This window comes from Strigops habroptila, chromosome 2 (genome assembly GCF_004027225.2).
Source record: "Strigops habroptila isolate Jane chromosome 2, bStrHab1.2.pri, whole genome shotgun sequence".
Taxonomy (NCBI): domain Eukaryota; kingdom Metazoa; phylum Chordata; class Aves; order Psittaciformes; family Psittacidae; genus Strigops; species Strigops habroptila.
This window is the reverse complement of record NC_044278.2, coordinates 15606109-15632265: the sequence shown is the minus strand read 5'-3', so window position 1 is coordinate 15632265 and position 26157 is coordinate 15606109. Positions and strand designations below refer to the sequence as shown.

Below are 26157 nucleotides of genomic sequence, written 5' to 3'. Positions count from 1 at the left end.
CTTCAACATGTAGTTTGATACTACCTTAAGCTACAACAACAGCATGTAGATTCTTTATTTTTCCCTGTCACCACCCATTTCTTCAATCTTACATTATCATTATATGTGAGTTACCACATGTTCTTTATCCACTTTCTTGGCAAAATAAGAGATCATGCATAAATTCTATGAAAGAGGAATTCCTTTATTTTTTTTTTTGTTTGTTTTTAAAGAACCATTTTTCCATTACCAAGTGAAAACTTTACAAAGTAAAGTATTTATCTTCCAATAATATTTTAATATAAAAACTTAAATCACTTACTCTGGTTTTACTGTTCTAACAGGAAGTCTTGTGGCACTGCAGGATCCAGGTATTTTCAGCTTCATTTTAGTATCTACTCACAAGTTCATGACTTGTTTAAATAAAACCATTTCTGTGGCCACTTAACCGTTAGTGAAACATCCCTACTACCAAACCAAAAATAAAGCATCCTCACTAGCCCAAAAGAGCCTAAACTTTTAATAGCATTATTACAGTGAGAAGCTTCGTTAAAATAAAAAATTAAAAAAAAAAAAAGATTTTGCAAGTTAGACACAATCTTAAAAATGTACAAAGACAACAAGCACTCAAATTACACAAAAGATATAGTGGGGAGTACAATGTGAACACAACAACAGTGATTCTTGCCTCTCTTTATACGTAAATATAAACAGAGATTATCCTTGCCAAACTTCCAGCTCTCCCCACTTCCCCACTCCCAAAGACCAGCTCATTATGCTGAAAAACGTTGCAGGGAACATTTCACTGTTCAGCTCAACAGAACTGCTAAAAGGGGCTCTGGCTAAAAATAGTCCTATCATGAGAATATCTCATACTTTGCAGAACCAAGTTTCTCTCTCAATGGAAAAACAGCTTTCCCTTTCATTATGTCAAATGTTTCACCTCCTCTAGGGACCTGCCAAATTAATTACAGGCTTCAAAATGCTTAAAATTATTAGAACTTGCTCATGTTTTTTCAAGAACATGCAAGCTGAAACTAACTACATGGTGCATACATGTAAGTAGTCACAAAACAGAGAATGTTCCTGTTTGTATTTTATTCTTTGAAATTGATGTTTCAAGAAAAGCAGTTTGGAGTAATTTTAGCTGTCAGTTGCCTAAACTGATATAAGTGTGTGGTCAGACAAGAAAATATTTCTTCTTTTCCTTTTTTTTATATTACATTTACAGCTTCATATATATTAATAAAACCACCTGGCAAAAGTATCCCTTACAGTTTGTCCCTACATAAGCTTGTAAAATGAAAAGCAGACATTGCTACCAGCCTCCTTTTACTTCTGAGAGTACACTTTACAAGAAATACATGGAAAAATTATGCAGTGTTCTTGCAGGAAAAAAAAACCAAAAAAACAACCCATGGAGACTGTTAAACAACCACAGCCTCTGTTCTAGGATTTTGCTATTAGGTTTAGATACACCAGAAAACTTCTGCTGTAAATCTTCCCTAAGATCAGTAGCAATTAAACCAAGGTTGTGCTTTATCCAACTATAGCCACACTGGCTCTAAACTTCAGCATTTGCAGGACTCTATACCAAGACTGAGTGGAATCATTCCTTTTAAAGGAAATAAGTGTAACTGTCTTGTTGATGATCTGGGTTATGTCCATGAATATAAACTTACTCATTATTCTTTCTAGATTACCTGGAAGTGTTTTATTTTCCATTGGTTTACTCCATTCTGAAACTTTGTTGCAATGGATAAGAATCTTGATTTTCAAAAAGCTTGGAAAATGCTGTGACTTTTTTTAAAAATAAAATAAATAAAAAATAATCCATGATTAAGACACCAGCATCCTACAAACTGCTGTGCATGGGAACTAAATCAGTTTCATTCAAAATCCTGGTGACCAATTTTTGCTTCCAAATTGTCATAAGTTGATAGCCTATGGGTAAGGTTCCTCACCAGGCTCATACCCTCTGCAGTAATTCTGCATTAAAAAAGTGGTACTAATTACTGAAAATATTTACAGAATTGTATTATTTCTGTAAGTTGAGACTCTTTTACAAGTAGACTGCTTTCACAAGTAGAGTAAACTTTTGAGAAACCAAGTGCTCTAACATTGCTTTGCCTTACTGAAAATGGCTGGGTTTCTTTTTTTAACAAAAGCTGCTGATGTTGCTAACTTCTGTTTTTACGTAAAACTACGTAAGTGAAAGTAACTTGGTTTTGTTTCATTTTGTTTGTTGGGGTTTTTTTCAGTTGTGCAAGAGCCTATTTAATGTTACCATTAAGCTTGCTTTCCAAAATGTCTGTCAGTTTGCCTGTCGAGGGAAAAACATACAGCATTGAATCCTATATAAAATGGTTATGGGGTGCAGCCTCTGAAATCCCATGTTAGCAAGAACTGAGCTAATTAGTCCAAATTCATACCTTGTAATCATACCATCCTCTCTAGATGCTTTTTTTTTAATGGAAGCCTCTTTTCTCAATACTCCATTGTTTTCTGTTTGCTTCAATTCTAAGACAGCATTCATAAGGTAACAAAAAAAAAATAAAGCAAGGCTGATGTTTCACTGTAACGAAACAGCAGCTGTAAAGGAACACTTTCAATTATTGTCAGGACAGAAAAAGCTATTGGCAGTGTACCCTTAACATGGCTTAAGAAGATCTATAAAACAGTTGTAGCCCAAGGCAGTTCATGATCTTAAACTAAACCCAAGCTCGTGCAAGAGCAAATAGTATTTTGCAAGGCATATTTTGGTATCTAGGTTGGGGGGGGGAGTGGGGTGGAATTATTACCGTTATTTCTGTCTGAAGTTCTAAACCAGCAACCAGTATAACTGACTGTTATACCTGCAGTTATACCCACAGGATTGTTACGCCTCCATGGAGTCCTGCTTCATCAACAGGGACCAAAGGTGCAGCAGTGTACTTAGCACCCATGCACCAGAACACGTGGGTAAGCAGTCTTCTGCCTTTTACTTTTGTCCATTTATTCAAACAGGTCTAATAACAGAAGGCTACAAGACGTGGTTATAATGTAACACAAGTGCATTTCTGTAGAAGCTAATTGCACAAAAACTAGTTGGTACTTAGTATGTAAGCCTCTCTCAACCCAGCAAAAGAGACTGCTCTAGAAATAGCTAGGGGAATAGCTACAGAAACAAAATAAGCAGCTTATTTTGTCTCTTTTTAGCAATTACTTAGTATTGCTGGAAATACCTGGAATAAAATAAATGCTGAGAAACAAATACTGTGAAATTCTGCTGGGGAAAGGAAGCTGAGAAGAACAACTGGCTCCATCTGAGGGAGTTACAGCATGGTCACACCATTCTATCCACTGAGCACAGGAGTTCTGCGCTATTATAAAATGCTTGGCGCCTCCCTGAATCTCGAACTCCTCAAGGAAAACTATAGCAGGCAGAAGCTGGCCTAACTGAAGCATTTTGCAAAAAGCTCCCTCATTCCATTCAAAAACTTTACAGAGCACTTAGATTGAGTGGATTATTTGGCATAATAATTTGGAATAGCTCAGTAATAGTTTACTAGATTTCAGAGAGGGTAACATATTGAAATTCTTCAATTTCCCATTTTACTTTTTGCTAGCCCTTTCTAGCCCCTTACAGATATGGCCTTAGCACAGACTAAGAAATACAGCCCAGGTCTGTAATTCCAGTACAGCTTCAAAGCATACACTCTTTTCTGTTTGTGCTTACAGGTACTGAACAGCCTTTCCAGTAACCATTTTGAAAACTATTTTAATTGCTTTGAATAAAAGGCTGAGGACAAGGCCAGAAATATAGAGGACCTTCAGGGAAAGCTGACGGAGCCTCCTTTCCTATGCACTGTAAAAAAGCTTTCTCAACTCCACTATTTAGTGCCTCCACCATCCCCAATTTAGATTTAACATCCCCTGTCCTGCTAGTAAGAAAAAGGCATTAATCGTCTCTACTAAGATTTTCACCCAGTGTAAATTTCACTTGCCAGCAGCTGCACTGCAAGCCACACTCAGTTACTGGTTTGTGGAATCAACTTTCAATGATTGGCAATGAAATTGAAGGGGACATGTTAAACAGAGACAATGAAACTGTGATTTTTAGAAAAGGGGGAATGGTAAACATGCAGAACTCCTAGCTTCATGAGAACAGCAGAGTTCAGAGATCAATACAAGAGACCAGTTATTGGAGCCAGATAATGAATACATCCACAGTTGCACCAAATCAGATAAGAGAGTATTCCAGAAGAAAAATGTTTCCCATTTTAGAACGTAAACTGAACTTGAATAGGAATTTGCAATAATCCTCCTCCAACAGAGTGGTTGTTTTAACTAACCATTCTACAGCTTCTTGCATTTCAAATGTGCAGCACTTCCTCTCGATCACTCATGGACAGGATACTGGAAAAAGCAATCCACTAACATGATTAACCATCTCTATCAGATCATCTTCCTTGTATATTTAGATGTACAGTTTAGGTAAGTGAGGTCCTCCATCCAAGTGCTTTTTTCTTAGCGTCAGGTACAGCTGGGCTGAACGTGGATAAGGCGTATGCCAGGTTATGTTCCCTACATTCATCGTGAGTTCTACATCAAAGTAGCTCGGAAGTCTACAGCAGGGTTAGCAACAGTCTGTGGCATACCACTAAGTTCACAAATAGATTGTCATTTCTACAATAATACAAAATAGCTTGTAAAACCAATATGTAACACTGTATATATGCATGAATATAAAAATAAACCACACCATCAATATGTAAAACTTCACAACAATGATGAAAACAGTTTTCTTCTCAACGGTCTTCAGTATTGATGAGTTGGTTCTCATTGTCATACCCATCAGGCAGGTATGCTTTCCTTAGTTGGTCTGACTTAGGTATCGAACTGCCATTCTTGACATAGCGGGACAGGAAGGCTCGCACAGATGGATGATCAGCCTTCTCAAGTGGAATATTAGCTTCCAGGCACATTTTCACAAAGTCCTGGATGACGCTGGTTTTCTCTGTCTGGGCAGTACTGTTGCACTGAAGGGAGGCAGTCAGAGTCCTTTGCTTCTTCCTGACGTTCTGTTCTTCAAACTCTGCCTTTCTCTTTGTGTGTGTTTTAGACTTGAGGTGGTCATTGATCGCGGACTTGCGAACGTGATTCAGAACCACATTGCAGGAAGTACAGAAGAGCTTTCCTCCATCTTCGTGCAGCTCGCTGCCAAACTCAGTTACGCGATCCTGAGGAGTTACATACAAAGCAGTCTTCGAGCGGTTACGTGACGGAGCGGACTTCACTCCAAACCGTTCCATTGTGCCTTCAATAAGCTTTATCTGAAAGCTGGGGAAAAAAAAATGCTGTTAAAGTGTGTTAATGATTTCAACTGAATAGTTCTGGATGCAGTCTATTCAATATCCAATATAGCACTTGCTGACAGGTAAAATATAATTACATGTAAGATACATGTGTGAAACTACTATTGAAAGGTTCTTCATCGTGAAGTCCAAAGAACATAGGAGACTGACGTTCCTCATGGGTCAGTAAAATACTTTTTAGTTTCTGTGACTACAAAGCTCAACGGAACTCTTCAAACTCCATCTGTTTATCACTGAAAGTCAAATAGAAAGGCTTTTTCTTGAAGATTGTTTTTATCCCTTTTTATGCTAAAGGGTACTCTCTTGGTATCTTCAATATATTTGATAATTTCTTACGTTGAGTATTTTTCTGTTTACTTCCTGAAAATGTGTATTAATTCTGTTAGCAAAAACTTAGTTGTTGAAATATCTGGTAAGAAGGCCATTACTGTCACAAAAGCCTGTAAAAAAGTCCAACGAAACAACAACCAAAAACCCCAAACTTGAGCTTTGTCAGTGCTCATTTGGGAATACCCCCCACTTTTGCCCCAGCTTACACCACAGCAATTAGACTCAACCTTAACTCAAAGTCAGGAGCAAATCATTTTGTCACAGCAACTAGAGACCAATGAAACAGCCTGATGTGAACAGAAAACGGCAAATTATTTTTCAATGCAAAATAACAACCTGTATTTTCAAAGACGACAACTTCTCTGAGGAAGGTAACTGATAACTAAGAGAGCTGGACACTTTTTAACACTGCTCCAAATTACACTATGTTACCAAAGCAGGCAATAACTTGGCCAAGTGTATTAAAATCAAACAGGACTTACGTCTGTCTTTGTTGTTGAGAACTAGAGTAGCTGGTGTAAATCTCAGCCAAGATAATTTAAGTCATTTTCAAAGTAAAGTTGAAATCAAGAAACAGCTGTGTTCAGGTTTGAAGTTCGCTTAGCAAAAGAATTGGTCATTACATTAACTACCCACTTCCTTAACAAAAAAAGGGCAACAGGTTATTTCTTAATGCAATATATTTTGATAAATATTTTGAGGAAATATACTAGGTTATCTGACTTTAAAAGGCCAGAACTTGCAAACTAACTGTAAGTTGAGCCTGTCCACCTCTAAGGACTGAATCAAGTTTTCCTGTCTAGAATGCCTTTTGCTTGCTCTGGAAATAAAGACACAGAAAATTCAGTTTTCAAAATTGTCCTTTTTTTTTTTTTCCTTAAACCACTGCTAGACTAAAAGATGACAACCTTTTGAAATAAAAAGGAGACAAAGATCTTGCTATTAGCTACTTTCCTAGTTATTTTTTTGGACTATCTGCTACTTTCCAGAACTGCAAGTCTTGGCTGATACTGCACAACACCACAAACTAAGACAACTGATCTTTTTTGCAGCATCGATGGAACTTTGTTCTTTTTGTTGCTTTATACAATTTATCCCCATGAGTTTCCTAAGTGATCGCTTCCTGAAATCAAGCAGAAAACAGCCCTTAACTCACACACACTTGTTGCTTAGGCTTCTGAAACGTCAAAACGAATCCCCCACTGAGCTAGGTGTTTGCACTTATGCTGCATCGAAATCCGCCGGGATTCTGTAAGCAGCACAACCGGCAAAACAAAGGATTTTTAGTGGGGCTGTTTTTGCCTCAAGTTTTGGTGTGGGTTATTTGATGCCTACTAATGCCTGAACTGCTCCTGGGTTCCCAAGCGCAGGGCAGGCGTGCGGGCACGCCGGGCACCCAGGGCAGACACCCGACCTGCCCTCTGTTGTGCACGGTAACACCGAAGCGGCGTGAGCCCGGGGGTGCGGATGAGAGCGCCTCGGCTAAAAAGCGTCACCGGAGAGAGAGCCCCGGCGAGCCCAAAGGCGTTGTTTTAGGTGAGGAGGAAAACAGCTCTGGGCTTCCAACCGCTAACCGGGTTTCGCTGTCCCGTCGCCGGGGACGCACCCTGGGACGGACAGAACTCGATGTATTCCCCAGGGAATCCTGGGGTTTGGCCACCGGAGAGACGGCGCCGTTTAACCCAGGAGGGCCTCCCAGGCGCGGCGGGGACCGCGCTCCGCCGGCCGCTGCACTCCCTCCCGAGTGCCGGGAGGGCTGCAGGCCGGGCCCGGCCCGGCGGCGGCAGTGCCGCACCCCAGGCCTCATCCCCCTCACCCGCGGCGGCAGACAGGTGCGGCCCCGCCCCACCCGCCACGGCGGGCGTTTCCATGGCAGAGCCGGGAGCCCTCCCCACAGGCGCCGGCGGATCCGCAGCCGCCCCCCCTCCCGCCGCCGCCCGGCCCCGGGACCCCACGGGCGGCGGAGAGCGGCCCCCGCCGAGGCAGCGCCGCCCGCCCCGCCCGTCCCCTGCCGGGCGCCGTTACCCGCTCGGGCCGCGCGGCCTCCCCGCGCCCCGCCGCCGCTCCTCCGCTGGGCCCCGCGCCGCGGGCCGGACGCGCCCCTCCGCCGAGCCGACGGCCGCCGACCAGCCAGCGCCGCGCCGCAGCCAGACGGACCGACCCACCCTGGCGGCCGCGGTAGGCGGGACCTAGCAACCCGCCTGGCAACCGCCGCGCCCGCCCGCCGCCACGGGGCTGCCGAGGGGAGAAACCCTTCAGTGATTGGTTCCCTCTAGCCAGGGCGCCAGAGATGGACGGCACTTTTGCCCAATTAGAAGTGGGAGGCGGGCGTAGGTGCCGTGATGGAGGTGCGCACAGGCCAATCAGCGTGCGCGAAGGCGAGGGTGGTGTCTAGCGGACGGGGGCTTTGGCCAGTGGTCGGCAAGAGGCTGCGGAGGGAGGTGTAACAGGCGGGACGAGCAGCCAATGGCGAGGGGGAGACAAAGTAACGAAGAGACTTTTGCTCCAATCAGAGGCCGCCTCGGCGGGGCCGGGCGGAAGGGCGGAGCCAGAGGTCATCGGCGAGTTCTCTCGTCGTAGCCCGTTGATGGGCACGGCGGCTGGCCCAATAGGAGCGCGGCGGGTGGGCGTGGCCGGACGTGAGGCGGCGCGGAGGGGGGCGCCCCTTCCGGCGTGTCGGGGCGGGGGCAGGGGGGTGCTCGGTACGCGCAGGGCGGCCGGAGCAGCATGGCGGAAGACGAGAGCGATCAGGAGTCAGAGCGGCTCAGTGAGGAGCTGGAGGCGCTGGTGGCGCCGGGCCCCACCGCCGGCCTGCCCGCGCTCCTCAACAGCCAGTATTACTGCCGCCGCTTCTGCCAGGTGAGCGCCGCCCCGCCCCCCCGACCCGCGCCTCGCCCCTCCCCCCCGCGGGCGGGGGTGGGGCGCGGCGGAGCTCGGGGTCCCCCGTTCCCTTCGGGGTCCCGGGAGTAAGGGGGGGGGAGGGCGGGACAGGCCGCGGGACCGGCGCCGCTGCCCTTCAGCCCTCCGCGGGGCCGGGGTCGAGCCGCTCCCTGCCTGGGGTCAGTGCCGGGGCAGGGCTCAGGGGGATGGGGCCAGGCCCGGCTCGGCCTAGTCCGCTCCGCCTGGAGAAGGGGAACGGAGGCGACGCCGGTCCGTCTGCGGGGCGCTCCTGGCTTGGGGGAGAGTGGAGGCCGGGACGGGCGCGGAGCCGGGAGTGGGAATGGGGTGGCAGGGAGCTTGCGGGGTGGAGGGAAACGAGGGGAGGCTCCCGGCGGGGGGGCGGGAGCGGGCGAGGAAGAGCCGGGGGCGGCCGCGGGTGGCGGGGCCACGCTGCTGCCGGGCCCAGCGGAGCGGGACACGTGGGGTCGTGGTGGTGCTGCGGCCAAAACCGTTCCGGATGGCATTGCTGGGGCTGGGGAGTTGGGCGGGCGACGGAGAGGTGGAGGCAGGGAGGGCCTCGGCAACAGTTCCCATAGCGGCGGCCACATTAGACCAGGGTATGCTTTTTGGGTTTCTTTGGAATGCAGCAGTTGTTTATGCGGGCCCGGAATTATTGTGCTCTTTGCAACCTCTTTATGTATGCCCTGCAAAGTAATAAAGTGACAACAGGTTGCTTTTCTTACTTGCTTTCATCAGCAGGTGTTGATGAAGCATTAGTTATGCTGGGTATATTTCAGCCGTGCTACTTGCTGTTTCCCGAAACATGGTCCAGAGGTTTCATGTATGGAATTATTTCATTTCGTCAACTTCTTGTCTGTTTACCTCACCACTGCGATTGTGTTCTTCCATTTAAATAAATGCGTTTCTGTAGCCTTATTTTGTTCTTCCTGTTTTAACGCTTAAGATGTTAATGAAACATCTGTTGTAAGTATTATTTACTGTAGTCCATGTTTAAAATCATCTCGGGTAGCATACTGCACGGCAAGTCCGTAGGTTGCTTTTTTGTTTTATCAGCCTTTTTATATTTCCTTCTGTTCAGTGATTTCTCTAAACTTAGTATGTGTGAAACGGAATCATGAAGCCAGTAGAAGGCGAAGTGAATGTTTTTGGAAGGATGGCGTAAAGTACAATTGTAAGAAATCACAACCGTGTTTGGTTAAGTTGGCAGGTTAGAAAGACATTTGCTTTTGCTGAACACAGAGAATTTTATCCTAAATTCTTCTAGCTACACTTACTGTGTGTTGGATTCATTGTGTTGTGGAGGAAGTGCGGGTAGGGTAGTAACTTCATAAACTGATGCCAATCCTGTTTCCCAGGCAAAGGTAGGAATTAGTAGGGAGCAGAAGAGGACAAGACCAGGGAAGGAATTTTCCTATAGAGTAGTTGTATCACACTTATTACTGGTAAAGTGTCTAAATCATTTGACCTTGACTTCTCCTGCAGTTTCTTTTTTGGAGAAAGATTGCCAAGCCCTCTCCTCTACTTTGTTTTGCTTTGAGTTTATGAACTCTCCACATGGGCAGCCAATGTTCTGAGTATATAAAGGGCTCTGTTTCTTTTCTCCTAAATTTTCTTCTTAACAATGCATAGTTTAAACAATCCTGATGAAAGTGAGTTAACATATTTACACTTTGTCTCCAGTGACTTTTTTTGTTTGTTTGTTTAAATTTGGCCTGCTATCATCGGCTGTCACGTGCTCACTCAGAACATAATCTTCCATGTTTTGTTTAAGCTTGCTTTTCAGTAGTGGTTTCTTCTTCTGATTTAACCATATAAACACAAGATCCTAACTGGTGTAATGTGCTGGTATGAAAAGCTAGCAGCTGTGTGGCATTTGTGCTTTGACAATAAATGAAGTTACATATGCTACAGATTAGCTGTCATTTAGCCTTGTGAGATTGACAGTGGTGTAATTATACTGATCTGTATATACCTGTACATACAGAAGGCTGATAAGCCTTCAGCCTGTTTAATAAGTTATGAAGTATATTTATATTTCTTCTGGAAAGTATCATGAAGTTTAGGTCAGCTCTTTCTCGTAACAGTTGGAAAAACCTTCTCACTGTCAAATACTCGCTGTAGTAGATTTAGCTGCCTCCCTCCCCTCTTCCTGCCAGATATGTCTTTTTTTAGTGCAGTTTTTCTCTTTGGCTCTAGTTTTTGTCAGAGCCTGTTGCTTTGTACTTTTCTCTCCAGGTCTTCTGAAGGTCATATTTGGCTGTTGTGCAGATCAGGCCTCTCCACCTCATTCCACTCCACACTGATAACACAATTTTGCTTACCATAATGGTTATTCAGCACTTCGAAACATACTAGTTTGCCTCCTGCGTTCCTGGTTTTGCATTGAAAGTTGAACAACAGTTGTAGAAATAGTTGCTTTGTGATACCACCATGAATTTGAACTACCCAAAAGAAACATTTTTGTTTTCAGAATAACAACCAATTAAAATACATGGTTGTGCTTCAGTCGTAGTGATGAAGCTTGGTGTCAGCTGAGAAGAATATTGTTTAGATTGCTTATAGTTATGCTGCTGTGTGACGTGTGTGCGCGTCCATGTCTCTCAGTAAGAGCTGTAGGAAAAACGAAGCAAGGCGTAAAGCTGTTTCGATCTGTAGAGCCATTTTCTGTAGATAGAAGCAAAGACCTCTTCACTGATCTTTAGGAACCTGGCTTAGACCTTGACATGCATTGTTGTGCATGTCCTTCATCCTTGAAATATTTTAGAAAGGTAAAATATTGCTATAAGAAGCCAGATTCAGTACTCCTGAGGCCTGGAGTATTTCAGCTGAACTTTGCTTTCAGAGAGTAGATTACATAGCAGTTACAAAAGATGATTAGCTTATCAGAGCATTTTCCTTAAATATATGTATAATCACAACCATATGATACAAGATAAAGTCAGAATGTGGAGCCTCTAAACATGTGTAGTTTCTGCGTTCTGTTTTGTGTTGAAGGTATACATGGTCATGCAGAGTCATTACAGTCTGAATCTCCCATGACAAAGTGGAATAAAATGTTTTCTTAGATTGTTATTTGAGATTGATGACATGGGGAAAACAAAAATCGAGATTTCTGTGGTTGGGAATGAAAAGAGACAGTTGGAAGATAAGCGCTCAGCTTCCCAGCTTATGCATCTTACCAGCTGTTTCTATGTTACTTTCTAAAAATTGCTGATGTGGCATTTTTTCTTATTTTTCAAGTTTGCCACGTATTGAAACCACATAGGCACTGGGGAAAGCAAGTCTACTGTTCCCAACTTTGACAAGCAAAAGAACAAGGCATCTGTAACTGCTTTGTAGGTTTAAAGAAATTGGAAAGGTGGTACCTAGCAGAAACCCCCTCAGTCTAAACGTTTGGAAAAGCTTCAGGAGTTTTCAGCTTGTAATGCTAAATGCGGAATTTGACATTCTTTCATGAGATTTCTCAGGGACCGGAGCCTTTGAGATGTTCCTGTGTGAGTGAAATATAAATGATGAAGGGCACAGAAAGTAGATGGTAGATGGTTACCATTTGATACGAGGGTGGAGGGAGTACTTTTATAGTTAGAAGGATGAGTTTCCAAATTTACTTGTTTTGAAAACAAACCTTAACAGCAAGCTGGAAAATGGATATAGTTTACTTTCTTGCATTTGAAGTGGGTGTAGTTTTATCAGCTAGCTTGAAATGGCATTTTCTTTTCAGAATCTTTTCTCATAACATTAAGTACTATCAACATATTACAGGTTACTCCCAGCATTTCTGTAGTTGTCCACATGGCTGCATAACTGTACTAGCTGTTATTTTATGTTGTTTGGTACTGACTGAAATACACACCAGGTGAGTCTCATCTAAAGTGACAAGCTAATACTAAGAGGGGCAAACACTACTTGATCTGCTCTTACTGTGGCATCAGCTTACGGCCTTCCAGTATGACCTGACTTCCTGAAATAAAGATTACCTACTTTGCTTACATTAATTGGTGGTATCTTGAGTCACCACTAGAAAAATAATTCTGGGGTTTATAAACCTGAAAGCCAAGAAGTAAAATTTAGTAACATGCTAGAGAAGATAGTGTTTCCTGGATTTATTTTAGTAGACAGAAAAAAATACAGGGGTGTATGACTCAACTTGTTGTCTGTCTGTCTTTGTGGGGATGATGGCAGAAAAATACACATGTCTTTGAATGTTTGTTCTTCTGATTTTGGGTTTAATACACTTTCACCTTTTTTGTCATGTGCTTAAATTGAAAGTACTCACTTTTGACTCTTACTTTGAATTTCAAGTTAATAGTCATTAAACTGCTTTAAAGAAAACAAACAAAACCCAACCAAAACAAAAACCAACCCCCCCTAAACCTTTAGGTTATGCCAGACTTTTATTTTACTACATTTTGGACCTTGGGACCCATGTTTGATCTCTGTACACTATTTTATTTTAAAGTTTGGCTACAAAGACCTTGCTCACATGAGTTCTAGTAGTGGAAAGTGATCTCTTCAATTTCTTTCAAGCTGATTTTTCTGAGAAGGTAGAATCAGTAATGTGTGACATTGCTGCTTGTGTGAAAGCTTGTAAAGAGAAGGACAAACCATACATTGCAGTAACTAAGTTACCTGTGTATCAAAGAATACCAGGACTACTTGAAACAGTTCAGATTTTTTTTAGCCTGTTATTGTGTTCTCTATTTACTGGGTCTTCTTTCTGTGCTTGGCTGGTGAAAACAAGCATATTCAACTTGCTAGTTAGCAGTTTAGCATTGTGCCGCTTGAAAGTCAAGTGGAGTTCAGGTTTAAAAGGAAATCCGTATAAAATAGCAGTGGCAAGCACCAGGTTGTGTTTACTCCCAAGATGAATGCCCAGTGTAGCATTCAGTTCTATTGAGGATTACCTGTCTGCAAAGATGGGTGTCCTGGGTTCAGTGGTGGCACTTTCGCTTGACCCTTGATGGGAAACCTGATAAGCCACTATCATGCAAGACTAGGTAGTGGTATAAGCATTGCACTTGGCTGTGTTCAGTCAGCTTCTCGGGAGATTTCACAATAGTAGTTGATTTGCAACCTCTTATTTGCAAATGGGTGGCCTGAAGGAATCAGTCTTCAGTGCTCTTGTCTTGTCGTTAATATTATAAAGTCCTTTCTCATTCACATATCCGCTTCTCTCTTCATTCTGACTTCTCAGCTCATGTGCCTGGGGTCCTTTTAGCTTTACCCTGGGAAATGATCTCCCTGTTTTAAAAGTGGGATTAAGGAGTTAGTATTTTAAAAATGGGAACGTTGCACAAATGTACAAATATGTTGTATTCTTGATCTTTGCAATGTATTTCTCCTTCCACTTCCTTGAAACTTTTCTGTTTCGCATTCAAAGACCTTGGTTTTGCTACTTCTTCAGTTTTCAATGCCTTATCTCAGAGGTTAGTGTTTGCATGAAAATAAGCTTTTGAGTTTTGGTTGGAAGAATGTATCAATATTGTGACTTATAAAGAAGTTGGAGGTTTTTATACCTAAAAAGACGGATATCCATTGAACGCTATCTATGCTTCTGCAGCATAGTCTGGCCGGTAGCCTTGCTATGTGGGCTTTTTCAGGTTAGAAAAGGCACATTTATTGCAGTAGGTAATGCAAAAATCAAGAAGTTAATTCCTTTGGGGTAGCAGTTGTGCAGATGAGGGACAGAAGTAATTGTATTTTTTACTTGAAAAGCATCTTAAGTTGTGTTTTACTAATGTTACTGGTGATCTGGACATACAAGTTCATATGTGTGTTCACAAGATTGTCAGTTCTTTCTTCCATATACAATTAAAACAATTCTTTAAATTAGTTGACTTTGGCTCGGGGGAAGGTATAATGTGAAAAGGTGAGGAGGAAAATTACTTTTCAATATAAATATTTATCTTTTAGTCATACAATCTTACACAGGCTCATTTACTACAGTGCTACAAGTAACCAAAACTGCTTTTCTAGGATTAGTATAGTTTTCACTGTTGTGCAAGTGACGGACTGTAAATACGTGTGGAAACTGGCTCTTTGGGTAGCTAAATGTAATGGGTATATGGAACCCAGTCTTAGATATTCTTGCTTCAAGCAGGCTGAGGATGGATGAGATTTCAGTGGTTAGGGGTGGGAGGAAGCATTTAGCTTTAAGGGTAGAGATTTGGCAGGTACTTGTCGCATGTGTCATGCTGTTGCTGGGTGATGTTTTTTTTTTTGCCAGAAACATGATTGTATTATGTTTGGTTACTCCTTATGTAATATTCACATGTGAATTGCAGCAAAGACATTGGGTGGGTTTTTTGTTGGTGTTTTTATTTTTTAGCTACAGCATATAAAACCATTTTAAACGTGTACCTGTTTAGTAATATTTTCTGATATCTTAAAATCTTAAGGCTTTTTCTACTCTGTTTGGGTAATGGGACCTTTTTTGTAGCAGCATAGTTAGCTTGTTTAAGGAAACAGAAAAAAATGCCTGTCATCCACTAAACAGGTTAAAAAGACAGTAAAAAAAGGTGTGATTATTCCTCTAAAATTTCCAGCTAAAGTGAATTTAGTGTTACTGAAGTTCTCTTCTAGAACAGAACTTTGATATCCAAGCTGCTGTGGTACTTCAGCTGAATGGGCAACCATGGTGTTGCTTTTAATTATGGTTTTTAATTTTCAGGAAACTTTTGTTTTAAGCATGCCCTTTTTTTGCTTGGCATTTTAAATCCTTTTTGGTTCTTTCTATTTGATTCCTCAATATTTGCTTATTATAACAAATTACAACCACTGTAGTTGACAACTAGCTTTCTTTTTCCGAAAACTATAAACAAAGTACTCAAAACTGTTGTGGTTTTAATCTTGTGGTGACTTCCTGTGCTGTTAAATCTTAAAAAGTTATGGGAGTAACTTCATTTAAAATCCTAGTCATGCAAAACTTAAAAGTTGCTGGGATTTGTTTCTTCTTCTTGTGGGGAGGAATAGAAAAAGCTGTAGCAACTTCAGGCCTAGTACTGCATAAAGCATAGGTTTCTCGTGTCCTGTGTATTTGCAAATCTAGTTATTAGCAACGCTGTTTCTCTTAAGTGTTTGGAGTATAGTCAAATGACTCTAGATATGTATATTTGGTCACTTAAAATGTATGTGTATATTTAATCCGTCAAAACATAATACTCCGGGATTTTTTTTTTCTTTTTTAACATTAGTTCAGGTCTTTAATTACCACTTTGTTATTTTCAGGGTGAGCTGCTTTAGCTGTGTTCTTAGAAACTTCACATAGGAGACCGATAAGTCGGGTCTTGACTTTTAACAGGCTATTAATAGGATGTGTCTGAATCATGGATTTTCCTCTGAGTTACTCAAACATATTAAAGAAGGGGAAGTAGTGTATTGGTGCGGGAGAAAGATGGAGCTGAATTGCGGTCAGAGGGGACAGAAAGATGCTTCAGACTCCCTTGCAGTGTCTGTATCTGTAATGAGTGAGAAAGAGAAGACAAACAGCCCCAAAGTCTCTTCATGGATGGTAGTAATTTAAAAAGTAAAGACAGATTTGGGGATGAGGCATGGAGAGTCTTTAGATATATAAAAAGTTGCATCCTAATGGAATTCTCAAAGGGAATTGTTGCAGAACATCACATAAGAATGTCACCTCCCTTCTGGTTTTCTGCACTGTGTATTGGACAAGGAACAGGCCACTTTGTTTTGACATTGTTATGTGCTTCTTGTTTGGCTGACTTCATTATACTGAAATTAGTGTGCTTGTTAAGAAAATATGCTGATAAACATAATGTTTAAATAAAGCATTTAGGACTCAAGCAGCATAATCGATTTAATTTTCTGAAGTGCTCTGATAATACAACTTTACAACTTGAGAGTGAATATAGACATGTCCCTTCAACTTTTGTTTTCCTTGAAAAATGTCAGAAGCGGTAAAGGGGTTTTGGGGTTTGTTTGTTTGGGGGGTTCTTTTTGATATAAACTTTTACCTATGTTCTGTTTTACAGCCCAGTTTCAAAGCATGACATGTTGGGTATGAAAAAAAAAAAGGTGTTAGTTTCTATTACAGAAAAAGCTATTCTGTGAGATCACTTAAAAAAGAGACATTGGAGTTTACATAAAATTGTAAAACAAAGCTACATTAATTCCCAAACCTCCCCTTCCATATAGAATGTGTGTGGAGTATGGTTTGGAATTTTTCGTACTTAGTTTAGCTTTTTCTCAGCCCTCTCCCCCTCCATCTTTTACTGGTGGTTGTTGCAAGTCTGTTGAGAATTGACCAAGTTTTAGACTTTTGGTTTGGGGTTTTTTGGTTTCTTTTTGTTTTCCCCCTGGGACTGACGAATGCGTGGTTTCAGGTATTCATACTCAGAAGAGAAGTATGCTATTAGTATTCTTGCTGACCAGTTGAAGGAGTGGGGGGCTGTTGCTGTGAGCCTTTTGTGGATACATTTGAGTTCCAGATTGACTGCCTAACTAAGGCAATGCTGCTGAGACATCTGTGACAGGCCAGATCAGAGAGCTGATGCAGGCAGTGACTGGTGGGGTTTTTTTCTGGGAGAGGAGGCTGTCTGCCCATTACTTTGTGACCTAGCTTGCTTTGGGTTCAGTGAAGCATTGTAGGTGCACTGAGAGCAACTGGTAGGACTGTAATGCTCTTTATAAAATGTGAGCAGTAGGACTGCACCTTTCAGAGACTACACTAACTTTAATCATTAGCATGAGCCTTTGTTGTATTGCTTTTGAATGGTGATTATTTGCATTCAATATTTGGGGATTATTAGGACCAGAATCTTACCAGAAGTTCATATATGCCTAACCAACGAGTGAGACAAGCAAATACAGTAACTTTCCCCTCTCTGATTACAATTCAGGTATTTATTATAGTTAGTACTTTCTGGTGAATATCTTTTTGTCTCATGTAGCCATTCAACATCCACAGCATCCGTTTAGTAAGAAGCTCCACAGCTAAACTGCTCAGTGTGAAGAGTTGCCTCCCGTAATTTACTTTGATCCTGCTTGCCAACCTTGTTTGGTGCCTCCCCCTGCACTTGTAATTTCTTTACAACCTAAAGTGTCCTAGTTAGCTGCATTGATCCTTATGTGAAATTTATTTCACTACTTAGCATTTCTTGCCTTTCTTCAAAGCTTTTTTTAGGCCTTCTGCATTCTCTTTTGAGATAGAAACGGGTGGGTAGCAAACCAGCACTCAATTTTATCTATATGGGGATGTGCTATGCTTTTAAGCCATTAACACTCTGCTTTATTTTATTATTCTCCTAATATTTAATCTGCTTTCTTGGCTATTGGGATGAGCATCGAGGTGATTTTTCATTAAAACGTCTTCCATAACAGTCTTACTCTTGGGTAGTAATTGTCGGTTCGAAGGCCATCATATCATGTGTTTGGATTGTTTTGTTCCCAAAATACCATTGTGCACTTGTCTAAGCTGAATTTCAGTGCCCACTGTCATAAATCCTTTCTACAGTTCTTTACAGGTAGTACTTTAAGCTACCATCATCGCAAAATGTTGTCTCACTGCTTGAAATCTCTTATGAGCATATCTATACTGTGCCTCTCAGGTTACAGTGTTGTGAAACACCATGGTGGAAACTGATGTTTTATTTCTACCTTTGTTTGACCACTTAAGAGGCTAAAACCATTAAAGGATGTTTGTTCTGTCTACTTTGTTTCTCTGATGTCTTTTGTGTTTTCTTACACAAGGGACCTTGCTAAAAGTATTTTGGAGAACGTGGAATAGGTGAGTGAGGGAAGAGTAGCTACAGTTCTTGCAGGTTTCTTCGAGTTCATCTAGATATTTGCTGTATTAAGTTTTTCAAACAGGGATTATTAGAATTTGGTGGAAAGTCAGAATCCACTTTATAAATCAGTCTCAGCTGTTATTGGTGAGGAGAAAAAAGCTACTGGTCCCATTATCAGTAGCTGCTTTGCTCTGGAGTGGCTATAGCCAAACTGCCAGGAATGGGACACTGGCCTATTGCTATTGCAGAGCCTTAAACAAAATTAGGCATGCAGCTTCAGAATTAAAAATGTAGGCCACTTAACCTGACTTAACAAGCCCTTGGTTTACTTCCTGGGAAATGAGACAAGTCTAAGTGGGATTCACAGACTTAAGTCAAAAAGAACTCCTGAAGAGGGATAGATCTGATTTTTGGTTTAGTCCATGCTTTGCTGGTCAGCCTGGCTCTTGAGATAAGTGGCCAGGTGTAACTAGGATTGGCACTTCACAGCCTTCTTGAAGCCAGTTGTTTGTCTCTTCCGTATGCTATGGAGTGCTTTACCTTTCCCTTTACTACACAGCTGATGACATTGTGTTTCTCCATCTGCTTCTTACTTTCTCGGGATGTAGAAGATCTAGGTTAGGTTTCCTCGGGTGGAGAACAGTGCCTTAGGCCGTGAAGTGCAGCTAGTCCGCTCTTCTTCTTATATTGAAACTGTGCTGTTATGATGAAAAAGTAAGGCAAGAGTAAGTGAGCAAAAGGTGTCTGTCAGTAGTGCAATGAGATAAAGCTATGTGCCAAGAATGTGGAAGAAATACAGTTTTCAGTCTCTGCTTAGAGTGCTGCATGAGTTACGTCTTAGCTGTTGATTAAAGCAGGAGAGGTGACCCAAAGGCATTCTGCTTGCTTGGGGACTGGAATGTAATGACTGGTCTGTCACAGAATTGGTGGGTGCCTTTACAGACATCTGTTTTATTGCTGTGCTTCGTGCTGAGCTCTGTGCTGTGTGTTTTATCTGTGGAGTGCTCTAAATAGACCAGGCCTTTCAGAGGACTTCAGTGTAGGGATACACGTGTAGAAATACCAGATGAAGCTGGGTTACTCAGCCTCCCAATGTCAGCATAGGCAGTGCTAGAAACTTGTATTTATTAATAAAAACAAGATTGACTAGATGAGCAGGCGAGGATTTTTCTTCATTTTCTCCATTAAAACACCTATGTTTCACCTTCGTGTTTCCCTATAAATAGTTATGCAGTTTTGTAAGTGTAGATCAGGACATAACTATCCTTAGTTCCATCGTATGGATGAAAAAGGCCAAATTGACTTATTTGAACAGATAAGAAAGGGTGACTGGTATGTTTATGCCTTTCTCTGCTGACGTCGAGGCTAGAAGAGCACAGGCTAGTTTTTCCCCTCTTGGAAAGTTTTAGAATGGAATGTCTGGATATTGTTACAGACTCTCTAATTTGTAACTTCTTGGAAAATAAAACCTTGTGTTTAAACGCAGAGTGTCCTATCTACTGTGTTTAAATGCACAGTATGCTATCTACAGTGTTTAAATGAAGAGTGTACTATCCACTGTGTAAGAAGAAAGTATTTTCTGCCTTACCCTCTGAAAAGAAGAATTGTAGGTCCTTTGTGGTGTATCTATTATAATGTAGGTCATAAAGTTTCTATTTATTTTTTCAGTTTGATAACACAAGATGGTCGGGTTTTTTGGTTACAAACCCTACTTCTGAGGGGGAAGGAGGGGAGATAAAGCAGGTACAGTATTAACTACTTATTTCTGACTAAAGAGAATGTTTTACATCATGATATATATTTCAATGTTTTTGTCATTAGGTTGTTGAAGACTATGCTGGAAGATGGCAGGTTCCTTTGCCTCAGCTTCAGGTGCTTCAGACGGCGCTCTGTTGTTTCACGTCTGCCTGCGTATCATTCCCAGCTGAATGTGAGCACGTACAATACGTATTGAGTAGCCTAGCTTTGTAAGTATATGGTTTTTGTTATTACTTCATTTGCAATATAGACTGTTACTTTTACAATAGCAACAGAGTCTCAGAGAACCTCAGAGTCTGAGTGGTTTTACCAGGTGACGTAGCTACACAGAGCCCAGAATTGCTAACTGAGGGTACAAACCCTAGAATTTAGTCTTTTTGATGTCCTTGTTAAACATTCAAGTTAGGCATTACAATGTTGTGTCATAAGAGTCTTCTGACAAAATGAATAATACAGAGAAATAAGTGATCACATTACAGACTTCTTCTTGGAAAAATCTTATTTTGGTGTATTTGAAGACCAACCTTTTTGACAGTACATAACTGTAAATTTATCTGAAGTTTTTACTGTTCTACCTCTAGTGATTTGCTAAGCTAAGTATTTGTTAAAGTAAATTTCTTGTAGTGTTTAAGAAATAAATCAATTTTAAAATGGATGTTTATGTTTGAGTCATCAAAATGCCTATGGGAATGATCTGTTATACAGTTAACTGACCAAAAGTCATATTCAGCTTGAAGAAGTGCAGAATATTAGGTCATAAATCTTGCTATAATCTCAGTTTTCTTAGTGCATTGGTGGTTTTCCCACATGAAGGCTGAAAGTGTCAGGGTAATGATTAGTAGATCAGTTAAAGTCCCATTTTTTTCTTGTTCTAAAAACCCACTTTTCAGGTTTCAAAACCTCACTGTTGAATGGAAGCAAAAAAAAATCTTTAGGCAAGTTAGATATTCTTAGCAGAGATGTGATGTACTTTATCTTCTCTCAGCAGATGGGGACAAAAGCCTGAAAGCTAGCTTTATATTTTGAGTCTGGTTTGAGCAAATCAGATGTATTTGTCCAGCTGGTTAAATTGCTTTCTTCTTGAGCGGTGATTTCAAATACAGGTGGTTTCAAATTCAGTTCAGAATTTTGTGTGGGAATGTCTTGCTCTCACCTCATCTACTCCTCAGAAGTGAATGCTCTCTGAGTCTTTCTCTCTTACTTTACTTGGTCAGGAGGACTGGGTTCCTTATTTTTTCCACTGTGCTTGAGATATTAGTACTGATTATGTAGGAGAAAAGGCTTTATTCTGTACACTTACAGAATACTACCTTTAAGTGTTGGTGAAACTTCACCAAAGAGATTTGCTGGTTGTGTGTGTGCATGAAACTATTTGACATGGGACTATTTATGGAATCAGAAGACCACAATTTTAAAACCAGAATGCTCAAGTATCGAAGAATAACTAGCAGTTGGATTAAAACATGGTGACCTCTTTTGTTCGGTTTTTTTTTTTTTTTCACTACTTTTTTTTTAAAGGGAACCTCCTGAGGTTCAAACTATGCTTTTATATACTTTTAAATAGCAATGCTTGGAAGGGAAAAATGGTAGAAATTCAAGTATTTGTTGCATGTGGGGTGGTTACTTCCTGATAATCTAGGAGTGAATTGGTGACTGAATTCCTGTCACCCTTTCCTGTCTTGGTTTGTAGAGCTGGGTTTATTCACTAAGATTTTCTTCCATTCTAGAACGCGAGCTTATTTTGTCTTCTGACTCTGGTTGATTGGCATAGTTTTGCACATGATATCGTGAAGGAAATCCTGGGGGCTTAGTAGTCGCAGGGATATCCTGCAGATAAGGATCCTGGGAATCCTTACTCAAATGACTTCTGAAAATTTGGTGTTTATTAAGCCTTAGTTCTTGGACAGTAAAAATCTGCCTGACTGTATTGTCATACTTGAGTAAGATTTCCTTGGTAACCAGACAAAAACTATTAACAGTAATGACTGTTGCATTTCCTCTGCTTAGTAGCCTTGCTTCACCTCAAATGAAGCAGCATCTGTATTGCCATTCATGTCAGGGGGTTTTAATAATTGTGCCACCATACGGGTGTTCTTGGGCAATCTTCTGATGCCCATAATATCAAAATAGCGATGTGATAACTCTATAAGCACCAGTATTATAAATGGATGAAAATATGAATGTGCAATGCTGCAGACTATTGTAACTGGGCCAAGCCAAAATTGACTGTAGTAGTTTTAACTCGGAGACTGGTCATAAGAAAATAGAAATACTTTGATAGCTTCCTTTATTAGGCTGATAAGAGTGTGGAACAGGTGCGTTGACAGGGAAGAAAACCGTAGTTTACACTTGTTCGCTATTAATTTCCAGATTATGTTTTTTTTCCAAGGTTCTATTCTCTTTAATCAGTCAAAGCAAATAAAAAAGGATTCATGCATCACTTGCTATAACTAGTTTTGTCTTATTATTTAAGTTCCAGTCTGGCTGCTTTCCACATCATGACATGACTCATGTCTGACCTTTCCTGAGAGTCAAGTGTGCTGCAAAATTTTGTTTATCAACATGAAATGAGATAATGTTTTTCAGAACAAAGTACTTATTTGGGTACTGGTTGTTTTTTCAGTCCATGTTTGAGTTGAGATTCAAGGACCTATTCTGGAGAAAAATCCTGTCATTGAACATAATGGATTTGTATCTTAAATTTTCTAAGTCCATTTTAGGCATAGTTTATCACTGGTTAGGAAAAAAATTACTGCAGCATAATCTAAAGGAAACCTAATTTCATGATACATTTGCATTATTCCCATAAAAACCTTCATTTTATGTGGCTATTAAGATTGTTTAACGGACAGTATTTCTGAAAATGTTACTCAGAGGAAAAATTGCCTTCTGTCTGCCCTTCAACTTCTTTTGAATTAGCTTTATTAAAACTTAAACATTTTGTTCTTTAGGAATGTTCTGGGTGTTTTCTTCAAATATATTTAAATTTGACTTACTCACTGATAACTGCAGTGAATTTAATTGTTCTGCAAGAGAGTTCCTTGTCCAGCTGTTCATGAAAATCTGCCTTCTGTTTTAAGAGTTGTTGCAACAGAAGACTAAATCCTGTAGTCAGAAAAGAAATTGCCATCAGTAAGATCTTGACTCAAAAACTTGTATGTTGGAAGTGTGCTGGAATCTCTTTGAGGAGTCATCTTTCACCTTCTCCCCCTCTGCCTCATTATTCTCCCTCTTCATTTGGAAAAAAATGTCTAGAAGAATCTTATAGAAAATTATGCCTATTTTCTGTTATGAGACCAAAGCCTTTGCCGTTCAGTCCTGTTTCTGTAATGCCCTAGATGCACAGTATTTCTTTTGGTATTCTTTCAGTACAGTCTTTCCCTCTGAGAGTTGCTCAGTTATTGTCTGCTGCTCATGACTTTCTCAACCAGCAATTGCAGATTTAGTGCAGCACTTGGTAGTTACCATTTCGCAATAGAAATTAAATTTCTTATAATCTTAAGGCAAATCAGTAATAGGTGCATTGGAGCCATCTGCAAATCCATGAGATCCAACTATCTAGTTTTTGATGGAATTGACTGAGTTGTGTTATCTGGAAATATGCTTCTGCAAGTGAAGATCAAAATTGATTTGAGCTCTGGAAAGCTATTTTTTACCAACCAACCTCTCTGATTCTGCTATCAGGATCATTTGTGTCAGTTTATTAAGTACATAAAGTAAGTAAATATTTTAAGATGCTTGAAAACATTGAGGCCACACATCAGCTTCCATCTAGGCTGCTGTTGAAAGGATCAGTCCTGCCTTCTGCTTTATCTGCTACTGGTTTTGAGGCAACAATTATGAATGTTGCTTCGCATAGACCTTACTTGCTTAAGAACTTATGGGTGGTAAAATTGAAGTTTTATCAATTCATTTGAATGCCATACAGAAAATGAATGTAGTTCCATTTGCTTATTTGCACAAAAGCTCTCTCTTTGAAAGTCGTCTTCAAAAGCTGGTTTTGGAAATATGAAATTAATGGTAAAAGGCTTTTATTTGGAAATATTAAATAAATAGCACCTTTAAACCTGCATCTTCACAGAGACTTCAGTGGGCATTTTGTCAAGACAGACTGAAATGCAATAGAATGTGTTAGTAGAAGGTGCTTATCATACTTGAAAATATGAATTCTTGGGAATCAGCATTCACATGAAGTTACTATTCCTTGAATGTAACTCCATATAAACTCTGTGTCCTATAGTCATTTTACAGTCGTCCTCTTTCTTCCTCAAAATTGCTGCATATGTGACAACTGCTTGGGCTTTTCAGGAAGGTTCACTTTTGGAATGGTGAATGGGGAGCAGCAGTATGGAGCACATAAGAGCTCTTGAGGGAGAAGATCAGGCAGGTACTGTGAGTCTAAATGTCTCAAATTTATGAAAAAGGTGTGGCAGAAGGGATTTTAAGTTGTGCTTAAGTATAAACTGTTGTATTTGCAACTAGATGCCTGATGAAAAATGTGTTTGAGGTGTGTGGGGGGAAGTCTTTAACTGCCAAAATCCAGCACAAAATACCAGACCAACATAAAGTTCTTGAAATCTGAGTTGATTTAGAGAGTGTGGGCATTAGCCAAGTGTTTTAGAGTGACTCTGGCATGGTCACGGGTCTACAACTTATGAAAGTCCTAATTTTGTTTTTAGTGCTGTGAAAAGTAATAGACTTACAGTAGTTTCATTTTTCCAGTGAACACTTTTAGTTTGACTTGTCACTACTTCTGTTTTTTAGGAGTTTTTTTGAATTGCTGCTGTTCTTTGGAAAGGATGAGTTCTATGAAGATCCTTTGAAAGATATTTTAGGTTCAATCCAGGTAGTGTTGCCTACTTTCATATAAACCTTTAATATTATTTTAGTACATGTAAAGATAGTTTTCGTGGATATATAACCTGGGGGAAACATGCCATTATAGGGAAAAAAGGTAGCTGGTTTAGCTACATTTGTACCCCTCCAAAAAAGAGGGAAGGGTATTTGAAGGGAAAGCCATTTATTCGTATGTTTATTGTTAGTATTGCTATTTGAATCTATTTGGACTAAGTAAAATGTACTTCTCTGTATAATAACATTCTTGTTAAAGACATATTTTGGGTGTTTCCCATATAAAAGAGGGAAGCTTTGCTTGTTTATACTAATTAGAGCTTAATGCAATCCAGTGTTGCACACCAGTTCATGACATGAACTTGTTTGAAACTGCTGTACTCTTGACTGGACTGGGACAATGTTTTGTATGGCTATATACAACTACATTAGATAAATGAGCCTGGATTTAAAAAAATTGCACTTTTTTGCCAGATAAGTTGTTTGGGGTTGTTTTTTTGGACTGATTTTCAGAGTTCAGTTCACTGCATGGGAACACAAGCATTTTGTGCCACTGTGAGAGGAAACTTTGTGTAGGGAAAGAAAAGATGAACAACAGGATTCTTTCATTTGTTAATACTGATCATGGAACTGCAGTTTAAGAAATAGCTATTCCTTTGTTATTTTTATGTTGATACCTATTTGTTACTGCTGCTACAATTTAATGTGCCACCACTACTTACCTTATTTATCAAACCAGCAGCCATTATGTGCTAGATTAGAATTGGTGGAAGAATGGGGTGAAGGAATTGGCTTAGCAGCCTCAGGAATGAGTACGGTCTCTTGCATAAGAGTAATGGGACATTTTGGCAGACCCACAATAAGCACGTTTCATAAACTTTCTTATGAACGAGAGAGACATAAGCAAAAAGTCTGACGTATAATGCTTTCTTCTCTGTGCTTTTATATTACAGTTCTCAATTGCCTTGACTTTTAAGCAATGAATGTATTAAAATAGATCTTTACGCAATTTTCTATGTAAGAATTTCTGAATCAGTTGTGTAATCAAACTAATTGCTTCAGTTACTTAACCATTCTTTACCTTCAAACATACTCATCTGAATACAAAAGAAAAAACGGAGTTGAAACTGAATTTACAGAAAAAAAGCCTGCGTGAAGCAGTTAATTGTATGTGCATAGAAGCCATTCTTCAGCTGCATTTTTTGTTTTAAAATTAGATACCTTTTGTGATTAAA

General features: G+C 40.5%; 2 protein-coding genes and 1 long non-coding RNA gene across 7 annotated transcripts in view; 2 read left to right on the top strand and 1 right to left on the bottom strand.

Annotated features, from left to right (window-relative positions):
- Positions 1 to 472: 472 nt before the first annotated feature.
- Positions 473 to 7911, bottom strand: CGGBP1 (CGG triplet repeat binding protein 1). Its single transcript, XM_030471770.1, has 2 exons — positions 7692 to 7911; positions 473 to 5301 (listed from the first exon to the last, which is right to left on the bottom strand). Exon 2 carries the CDS (start codon positions 5271 to 5273, stop codon positions 4770 to 4772), a length of 504 nt encoding a protein of 167 aa, XP_030327630.1. The 5' UTR covers positions 5274 to 5301; positions 7692 to 7911; the 3' UTR covers positions 473 to 4769.
- LOC115601570 lies at positions 2853 to 6517 on the top strand. Its single transcript, XR_003989398.1, has 2 exons — positions 2853 to 2940; positions 5084 to 6517. It is a non-coding gene; the product is annotated as an uncharacterized LOC115601570 (long non-coding RNA).
- Positions 7912 to 8313: 402 nt separating the features above from the next.
- Positions 8314 to 26157, top strand: part of ZNF654 (zinc finger protein 654) — a 37651-nt gene continuing 19807 nt past the window's right edge. Inside the window, exons 1-3 of one of the 5 annotated variants that reach the window (XM_030471529.1) lie at positions 8314 to 8525; positions 20135 to 20280; positions 24836 to 24917. In XM_030471529.1, coding sequence (XP_030327389.1) covers positions 8394 to 8525; positions 20135 to 20280; positions 24836 to 24917 — 360 coding nt within the window. In that variant the 5' untranslated portion in view covers positions 8314 to 8393. Of the gene's footprint in view, positions 8526 to 20134; positions 20281 to 24379; positions 24496 to 24835; positions 24918 to 26157 lie in introns of those variants that run through there. The other 4 variants (XM_030471532.1, XM_030471534.1, XM_030471531.1 and 1 more) reach the window with 4 other exon arrangements.

Coding starts and splice junctions, on each gene's coding strand:
- CGGBP1 (XM_030471770.1), bottom strand. CDS start 5,273: ATGGAACGGTTTGGAGTGAAGTCCGCTCCGTCACGTAACCGCTCGAAG.